A 10,357-nucleotide genomic window follows, 5' to 3' on the forward strand; every position below is an offset into this window, starting at 1 on the left:
CTCTCTACCTATCTCTCTTTCTCTCTCTACCTATCTCTCTTTCTCTCTCTACCTATCTCTCTTCTCTCTCTACCTATCTCTCTTTCTCTCTCTCCCTATCTTTCTCTCTCTTTCTCTCTCTACTCCTCTCTCTACCTATCTTTCTCTCTCTACTCCTCTCTCTACCTATCTTTCTCTCTCTCCTCCTCTCTCTACCTATCTCTCTCTCTACTCCTCTCTCTACCCCTCTCTCTACCTATCTCTCTCTCTCTACCCCTCTCTCTACCTATCTCTCTCTCTCTACCCCTCTCTCTTCCTCTCTATCTCTCTTTCTCTCTTTCTCCCTCTACCCCTCTCTCTGCCTATCTTTCTCTCTTTCTCTCTCTTCCCCTCTCTCTAGTCTCTAGCTATCTTTCTCTCTTTCTCTCTCTACCCCTCTCTCTAGCTATCTTTCTCTCTTTCTCTCTCCACCCCTCTCTCTTGTAGTCGAGTGCCTTGATGAGTCATTGAGGAAAGTAGCCGGATGCCATCGGCGACAAAAACAAGCATCTGGGTTCGACTAAGGCAGTACCCAATTGGACGTGCGACAGGAATTTTGCCGAGATTCAATCCACAGGCGCTCAACAACCGGTCAGAATTTAATTTCTCGCTGTTAATTTACCGCTATTCCATGTGGGTTCTTCTTGTTTTCTCGCCTCTCCAACAGACGTTTTTGTCATATCTGCCATCGGATTTCTTCACGGGGATTATTTCTCTCTACTGATCCGCACGTTTTTCTGATTTCAACCTGCTGTGTTTCCCCGATTGGTTTTATTGCTGTAAAAAATGGACTGCGAGCTCAAGTAATCTGATTTGGAGTGATTGCTGGATCTATTTAGCTTCCTGAGACATGGGTTTCTTAGATCTGCGGTTCTGCCTCTCAATCCACGTTTCGGTTCATAAAGCAGGATGCCCTGATTTTTGTTCTTCAGAAATCGCAAAGTTGGCAGATTGCATGGATGATAGCAGTTTCGGGACGTCTCCCTGAAACTATTACAACTAAAATTTTCTCCCATCTCGGCTAAAAAATCTTATGTTATCTGTGTCACCTTTGCCATCGAAACATAGCAAGTCAATTCCGTATTTATACCATTTTGATATCAACAACGGTTCCGTTTCAAATTCCTGTATCGGATTACACTTGCAGAATTTCTCAATCTCTGATATTGAACTATTGCATTTCCCCCTCTTTGATATTGTATAATCTCTGCAGCTTTACTTGGTGCTCCACATTGGGCAAGGCCCAGAATTCAGAATCTGGCTCCTTCAAGGGGATTAAAGTGGGTGTTCAGAAATCTTGATCCAGGCTTCTCCTTCTCTATTTATATCTCCTCTTTCTACTGCTGAAAACTTGCCGTTAGCTTGTGGTAGACAGCTACCTGGATTCTTTCTCTTTCTCACTTGTGTCAGATATCCGGCTAAAAGGAGAAGCAATAAAATGAAGCCTTCTTCCCTTGATTTCTCTCATGAGTCTGAGGAGTTCTTCCCTGTTGAGCTTCCTCTCAGTTCCAGCCTTCAGAAAAGTTGGTCTGTTGGAATTGGGCTTTGTCAAAAAGGGTCATCATCTGTCGCCGACCCAGATGAAGGAGACGATCAACAACTGACCCCAGAAGAGGAATCTCTTGAGATTGGGGACGAATCTTGCCCAACTGATTGGAAGAAGGTTGAAAATCAAGGCAAGAGTGCATCTTTTGTCCTCACAAAGCTTCGATCTTTGCCCAATTTGGCAGCCTGTGGAAGTCTCTCCCGTACTCCGAGGTCTCGGTCTCTAGACAACCTGTGCTCCCTAGTGGAAAGGACCGAAGTCGGAATTGCAGTTAATCCATTCGCCTTGGACTTGCAAGACCGTTTCAGAGACTCTGGCGAAAGGTTCGTAGAAGCAGGTGGACCTGACCATTGTGCTGATGTGATCAATGATGATGATCATTTCCAGAGTATGCGAAGGATTGAAGAGTGGGTCCGCCAGATTGACGTCCAAGATGGAGACTTTCTCAATGGATTTGAAGAGGGAAGCTCTTCTGTGCAAGAGGAGAGCAAGGAACAACCTCGGTTGGAACCAAGAAGTGCCGGAACCGTCAGTGCAGACGCGGGTCAACGATACTTATCTGCTCTGGCACTGTCTTCCACAACAGCTCACATGATGAATCTTGGGCTGGTGGCGATCCCACTTCTTGGATCTTTTGCTAACTTAAGAGTTCTTGACCTCGCTGGCAATAATATTAGTAAGTTTGGCACTTGACTTACCATTTACGACCTTATTTACTTTATCTTACGCCTTTTCCATCTGTGATAATCCTCATTTCTCAAGTGAGGATGTCAACTGGGGCTTTTCCGAGGGGCCTCCATGTGCTCAATCTCTCCAGGAACAGCATTGCTGCTATAGAGGGTGTCCGGGAGTTGATCCGCCTCCGAGTTCTCGACCTCAGTTATAATCGTATATTGAGAATCGGACATGGTGAGATCCAATTCAATTTCCATCCAAAGGTCCCAAGACTTGGTTTTTCAAAATATCTTCATGTTTCCGGAAAATAGCATTTTCAAGCCTCTTAATTTTTTTTCCTAAAAAATAGCTGTATAATTTTTTGTTGATTCTCCCTCTTTTAAACTTTTACGTCTCTTTACGGAGGATTTATGGAATGAAATATCCCTGGCAGGTCTTGGCGGATGCACTGCGCTGAAGGAGCTTTATCTGGGAGGAAACAAGATTGGAGAGGTGGAGGGCCTTCACAGATTGCTGAAGTTGAGCATTCTTGACCTTCAGAAGAACAGGATCGCCACAACCAAGTCTCTTGGCCAGCTTGCAGCCAACTATGCCTCCCTGCAAGCCCTCAATCTTGATGGCAACCCCATACTTAGGAATGTAGGCGAGGAGCAGCTCCGACGACATCTCACTGGCCTCCTCCCTCGTCTCATCTACTTTAATAAGCATGCTCTGAAACCTGTCTCTGCAAAGGACATTGCAAGCCATGCTGCTGCCACTGCAGCAAGGTCAGAACGCCACCACCACCGTCATGTTGTCAGGAGGAGCGGCGCTGAGCGCAGTGTTGGCAGGCGGGGCTCTCGTCTCTCACCGCTGCCTCCAGCCACAGGTTTAAAGCTTCTTCCACCAGCTGGAGGATCTAAGAATCCTGGTGCGAGTTTGATTGGAGGGAGGCTTCTCAGTGGGTCTCAGTCTATCAACCCACTGAGGAGGATTCAGAGTGCAGGAATCCTTAACGGGGGTCGTCGCAGCTGAATAAGTAATCTCTCTCTCTCGCTCTCTCTCTGTCTGTCTTTGCAGATATCTCCTAATACCTTAACAGTTTAACAAAGAACAAATTAAACTGCTTAGTTTTATTTCTTTTAAAGCTAGTTGCTGTTTTCTGTTCCCTCCCTCCCTCTTCTAACATCCTTGCAGTATAATCCATCAAGAGTATGTTTATGTCATTTATTTGGAAGTATCCATGTCTGTTGTGCTTGGGGACATTCAGCATGCTGACTTAGTTAAAATTCGAACTATTGACAGGTTACTCCATATGATCTAGTTTCCGGCAACGTGAAGGAAGCTCTGAGGCATCACCTTGGGATTAAGATGTCCATTTTTGTATAGGTTTTTTGGTCTCTCTAGTATACATTACATGGCTTGGTTGAATAGCTTAATAAACGCAATTCCATTTTGAAGGTTCTTATTTGGGTATCTAGAGAGGATCTCTGTAGACATAATAACAGACCTTGAGTAGAACTCCCTGGATCTGCCTACTTGATGTTAGTGCTTTCTTTAATCTATGGGTTCATACAAAGAGGATACTTGCGATATCTATTCATGATGGGGCTTCAGTGATGCCATATCACAACGCTGGAAATGATTATGTGAACCAGCCATAAATTTTCATATCACAAGATATTAACATGATTGATGCCTCCAAAACAGTGATAATTGAGGTGTGACGAGCTCAGACCAGAGGAAGATGCTTCATTTATTTACATGTAGAGTGAGATTTGTCTTTAGAATGGCATTTTCCTTGCTTCCTCAATAGTTTTGCAATATAGGCAGAGAGTAGAGATACAGATTGTGTGACAGTTAAAGAATTTATGGGGTAATATTTTTTAAAAATGAAAGTTGTGGCCATTAGGATTTGAGTGGATAAGCAAGAAATAACACCTCATGTGTGAAACATAGAAAACCCCTTTGAGATCAAACATATCCATGAAATCAGAATATGCCTCTGTGTGTGAAAGCATCTACCATGCAAGGAATATCAAAGAACCTTACTCTAAGGACTCCATCATTTAGCTTCTAGGGTCCACTTCTTAGTCCAAGATACCGTTACGACCTAGAATTAAAGAACTAGTATAACATTTTTTCCTGAAATTGGAATATCCTGGAGTTATGAGCTCATATCATTGGAATCAGCTGGATTATCCAAAACAATTATTTTGATTTTCAATGGTTCAATTTTTATTTAATTTTTTATTAAGAATGATTATTTATAGTTAATCTAAAATACTAGTTGAAAAGAAAGTGAAACACGTTTATTTTTCTATTTATTTGGGCTACATTCTAGATGTATTCGTTGCTCATTACACTAAATCAAAATTAGGTAGCCAATCAAAATTATTTATAAATTTGAGTATGAATATGTAGTAATTAGTACATATGATCATTTATGATTGGTCCTCATGTAATTGAGTAGTTATCTAGTGATTCTCAGTTTGAGGTACAATTTACATTTACATGAAATTAGTGAAGACACTTGATGTAGAAGATCAGATTGATAGAGAGGAATAAATTGTAAATCCAAACCGAACGGAGTTTAATAATGAGGCAGAGGATGGAATGTGTATATATTTGGATGCTGGATATACCTAAATAACAAACACTAATTACTAAAGGATGACCACCAGAATAATTTTTTAAACCATGGGTAGGTGTACCTAAGGGAAATCCTCCCTACCATTAGGACTATCTCCCTCATCCCAATACCATAGTAAAGTTCAGTTTAAAGGACAGTCTACCTCAAATTATTTTCTCCTTTTTAGTTTCTTAAAACTTCTTTGAATAACTGAAGAGGATGTACTAATAATAAGTTATCATTAAAATATCAACGACAAATAAAAGTTCTCAGGACAAGAATAATCCCTATCCTCCTGGGTTATCACTAGAATAATCACTCACAAAATAGGCTTTAGAAAAAGTGTTCATTCCCCAGATGCACCTCTACATTTTTATTTTCTTGGACAATAATTGTAAACTACATTCACTAGACAGGCGATCATTTTTCTTGATAGATATTTATTTGACTAAGTATTTAACAGCAAGGGTTATCCAATAAAAAAATAAAATTAAATTAAAAATGTGCATGATGAGAATCTAGATACATAGATGAAGTATGATAATGGATAATAGAGTATTAAAATGTTTTTGTTTTATCTTAAAAAATATGAAATAATGTATAGGCATATATGCAATAATGAATGTATGTCATTAAGTTTCATCCTTTCTTTATAGTTTTGGGAACATGCCGCCACCATCTACTACACCCCTCACTTATTTAGAAGGATATTAGGTTTTTTATCCTTCAAGATAAAATATAAATGTCAATTGGAATTCCTGCGATTCAGTATTTCACGTACAATTTACATTTATTACATAGAGTAACATTAGAGAATAAATGTGACAATTCTTGTTCAGTTATGTAATGGTGTTTGTAATAAATAAGAGTTCTTACATATTTTATTCTTCTAATTTTTTCTCTGTCCACACTATTTACTTTATTACCGATATAGAAATTCTGAAACATCAACTATAATGTCTTAATGATAGAAGAATGCTACATATATGAGGAGATTACATAGTGTTCTGTTATAATCTTATTTACTTTGTATAGCTAAGGTTAACCTTGATCACAATTTTTCAATAGCTTGAAAATATCTTCTTTGCAACATATCCTAAGGTGGAATGACAATTTTCTTTATCCCATATTAATAATTATTATACTATTGGATTCAATAATTTTTTTTAATGGGTCTCAGAATTTGAATCAGCAAGAGAACATGTGCAAACTGTCAAAGACTACCCCTCGGAAAGAAAAAAAGATATGGATACATTGTTTTAATAGAATCTGATGTCATTATTTGTTCTTCTTCATATGGGGGTGTGGTTCTTACTGGTCCTCTATGCGTGCACCAGGTAACTCCCATTGATAAGTCCAAATTTAGGGGTTTATTGTCATTGTTTCAATTCAGACTCAAAACAATATTTATGAACATTTTCCAATTAAATACTCTATAACTAATAAAAGGCGAGGGGTCAATCCACAGAGAGACAGAAATTTAATTTCAAGATTTTTCTCAATCTTGGAATGAAGGAATTGAGTTTAAAAGTGAGAAATATAATTTCTGGGATTTTAATTAATTTTAAAAATATTTGATTTATATTGAAGCATAAATACAAAGAAAACACTAAAAATTATTTTATACTAATTTTTCCTATTTCAATTAATCGCCAAAAGTAAAACATATTTTTGTAAATTTTTCTAAAATTAAATTTACACAAAAATCCATTAGATATATTAAAACGAAACTTTGAGATCTTTTATAATTTTTTTAAATGCTAGAATTATGAGAAATTAATTGTTTTAATTTAAAAATAAATTTCTCATTTTTTAACAATTTTGAACACACTCAAAAAATATTTAAATTAATTTAAGGAAATTCAACCAGGTTCGTCCCGGTTCAGGCCTGTTCAGGACAACTGAAAATTTGGCTAAGTCCTGAAGAGGCGGCCCTTCTACCCAGGGGTCACGCGGCCGTGCACACGTGCCACCGGCGGATGGAAGGCATGTCTGCTGCCCCAAGCGCTGCTGTGTAGCGCACACCATTGCTTGGAAATGCTAGTGAGGGGGAAACTCGGATTTGGAAAGGGTAAAAATTGATATTTAATGCAAGTTTTTTGGGATTTGAAGTGATGAGTGATGGAGGATCTAGAAGAGAGATAGGGGTATATTTTAGAGAGATAAGATAATTGATCTCGAGAGAGAAAATGTTAAAATGAAGAGATAGAGAGAGAATATGAAGAAGGGGGTGTAGAAGAAGTTTGAGAGGGAACTTGAAGGTGCAATTGGTTGAGATTTTTTTTTAAATTTCAAGGGAATAAAATAGGAATATGGATGATGGTCAAGAGAAAAAACATCTATTTTAAAAGATAAAGTAAGTAAAATAAGTGTTTAGATTGAGAAAGTGATGGATTTAAAGGGAAAATGGATAGATAGTGATGGGACAATGGAAATCAAAGTTTCTAAAACCTCAATGAAAGCTTAATGAGCCCTCAATGCTTCCTCTTAAGTCTGGAACCTTATATTTTCCCAGGATCAGAAGTTTTTCAATGCAAACAGGAGATGAGATTGAGAGAAAATTTCAATAAACTTACATCAAGCAGGTTGAACAACCTGGATTCTAAAAAATGCATTGTCCTGCTGGCCAGCCCCTTGCTAGAGCACATATAGAATGAGGGTAATTGAGGGAGAAAAAGAGTATTCATACATTGGAAGAATTACTAAAACACCCCTTTGTGCATTTTATATTCTATTTTCTTGCCATTTTTGCCTCTTTTTCTCCATGGGTTGAGAGCTTTCCATTGAAATCTTCCGCTTCTTCCTTTGCAAGGCTTTTGAGAGCCCAACGGGCAGGTCAGGTCGTGACCCATCTCCATCTGATTTCTCTTTTGAAAGCCCACATCTCCATTTGGTCCTATCCATCCCCTTTTGAGAATCATGAAGATCTCAAAAAGTCTCCAACTCCTTAAGAATTATATCTTCTCATTCCTATACATTTCTGAATATGCGGAAGTATAAAATACTCATCAGTAATCAAACTTCTTGACTGAAGAGAAATCAAGCAGTTAGTTGAAAATAACCATGATGTGAAAAATTGGAATTTATAGCTAATGCATAAAATTTTAGTTAATTCAAATAATAACATGATAAATTCCAGATTAATAATACCAAAATCATCTAAAATGTGTGTAAATACATATGCATTTATCATGTTGTTACCCATGTCATAAGTGGAATACAGTTTTTTGAAGACTCACTCTAGAATCTCAACCTACTATCTTGCTGCTGCAATTTGTTGGCTGAGTCTTAGAATTCGTAACCTAATTATCCTTCATCCCAATTAAGATAAGCTGAAATATTATCCATAACAATAAAAATATAAATCTTAAAATATATTATGAATTAATAAATTATTTTATTCCAAATAAATTCCAATATTAAATATAAATAATGTAGTGAGTTAGGGGAAAAAGTTGACTAATATTTTCTAAATTTTATGCAGAACATTAAGATTGAATTCTAAAAATTAAAAGGGAGAAATATGTTGATGTATCAACGATATGCATATCTTTTTGGAACTATATGATTTTTGATTGAAATCTCTCTTATATTTTAATACTAAAAATGATGTGTAATCATGTATGATTTAACCATGATATCACAGCACCATATAGATCATGTGATCTGTACAAATGATTCAAGCATCATGCTTTGACTATTTATGAAAGATGATTGGAATATCTTACCTTAATGTTTCCCAAGGTCTATAGGAAAAGCAGGCTAGTGAAGTTGGAGTTTGCAGTATTAATAGATTCCCTTAAGTATATATTTTGGTTACTTCATAATCAAAACATAATTTTTGATGCTTTATATACTAATATATTAAACTCATAAAGGATAATTCAAGAAAAATCAATGACAGGTGAACATTTACATTACACTTATTATGATGGTAAAATAAAAAAAAGTGCAGACCAGTACTCAACCAAACTCTAGTAAATATTGGTGAACACCTTTATGAGAGAGATGGTTTCAAGGAAATTATAAGAATAGTCGGTCATTTTATGTAGATCATATTCAATATATCCTGTATAAACACATCAGCAGCATACTCCACTATACATAACTCCAAATAAACCCTAGGCATGGTTGATGGAAAACTATCCCCTCATATAGCCTACCGTAGTAAGTATGATCCTCTGATTAAAGCATGAAGACATTGTAGGTTTCTTCTGAATACCAATTAAATTCATTTGGAACATCTCTATTTGATTAGTGAATATCCCTACATCATAAAATCCATACCAGAGAATTCATTGTCTCCTTTAAGAAGTAGGTTCATTTTTCCTAATGTTGGAATTATATTTCGCCTACAAGCCAATTACACATTCCATATGTTTTTAATATTACAGTGGTAAATTTATATTCATATTTATGGACATGAAAAAAATATTTTGAGGTCCACAAATATATGCACTGATTTGATAATTATGATGAGATTATAATGCTGTGGTTTCTTATCTTTAAATATATATTATAAAAATACTTATCTGAATAATATAATTGATAAAGGCAGTAGCTGCTTTCTCTCATCTGTAAGGTATTATTGATTGTGCGGAAAATAGTGTAAAGACAACATTGATATCTAGTGGTAGCTCTTTTAGGGAAATATTTTATTGAATTTTTATATATGAATCCGAGTATGGTGTTATTACTAGCCATCAACAATTTCATTGAATTCATGTTACAGCTGCTTAAGTGGTCCTTAGACTCAAGACACAAATGACATCCTATGGATAGGTGATTGTTGTTTGAATAGACCTATGAGTTCCTGGTCATGAGATTTAACAATATTAACTGAGACACATACACAATAGAAAGAGGGTGATTGAGTAATTAGATGAGATTCTCCACCTCAATATAATAAGAGAATGATTCAAGAAAGACATTCCAATGAAGCCCACAACCAAGGTAGTGAAAATATCAGAGATTGAGTTCTCTAGTGATTCCAAATGTATCAATTACTAATTAAAATGACCCATTAGGGATTGTCAGTTGACCACACTCTAAGTCATTCTAGGAGTTTCAGAAGGTTGGGGGACTATACAAACAAAGCAACGGAGGGTATAAAGGTTTCATAAAATGGCTGTTGAATCACACGTACTCTGTAGACCATGTTGTGTAGCTTGCCACCTCTTGTGCTGGTGACTTAACCTATTAATTGAGGTAAATCAATCCAACATTAATTAAAAAAATTTTTATTTTCTTAATTAGGTTAGCCAATATGGAGCTATTAGGCTCATGGGGTCATTAGCTAGATGGATACATGGGACATGAGGGCCACACATACCTTGTTTTATGGATGTTTGGGGATATATTTCCAAATTTTTATGAAAGAGTTATTACAATTATAATATTAATTAATCCATAAGGAGAATATGCATGTGCTTGTATTTCCTGGAACCCGCATCCTCCTTCCTTTCTGCATGGGTATCCAACCCCCAAGAGATGACCGAATAAGTAAG

The 10,357-nt window shown here is 36.6% G+C and overlaps 1 protein-coding gene across 1 annotated transcript; it reads left to right on the plus strand.

Moving 5' to 3' along the window:
• Positions 1 to 405: 405 nt before the first annotated feature.
• LOC144716477 (uncharacterized) lies at positions 406 to 3,678 on the plus strand. Its single transcript, XM_078591590.1, has 5 exons — positions 406 to 609; positions 1,232 to 2,240; positions 2,327 to 2,473; positions 2,673 to 3,257; positions 3,524 to 3,678. The coding sequence occupies exons 2-4, from the start codon at positions 1,457 to 1,459 to the stop codon at positions 3,251 to 3,253; spliced, it is 1,512 nt and encodes a 503-aa protein (XP_078447716.1). The 5' UTR covers positions 406 to 609; positions 1,232 to 1,456; the 3' UTR covers positions 3,254 to 3,257; positions 3,524 to 3,678.
• The last annotated feature ends 6,679 nt before the right edge of the window (positions 3,679 to 10,357 follow it).

Source organism: Wolffia australiana, chromosome 2, assembly GCF_029677425.1.
Source record: "Wolffia australiana isolate 7733 chromosome 2, ASM2967742v1".
In the NCBI taxonomy this organism is placed as follows: domain Eukaryota; kingdom Viridiplantae; phylum Streptophyta; class Magnoliopsida; order Alismatales; family Araceae; genus Wolffia; species Wolffia australiana.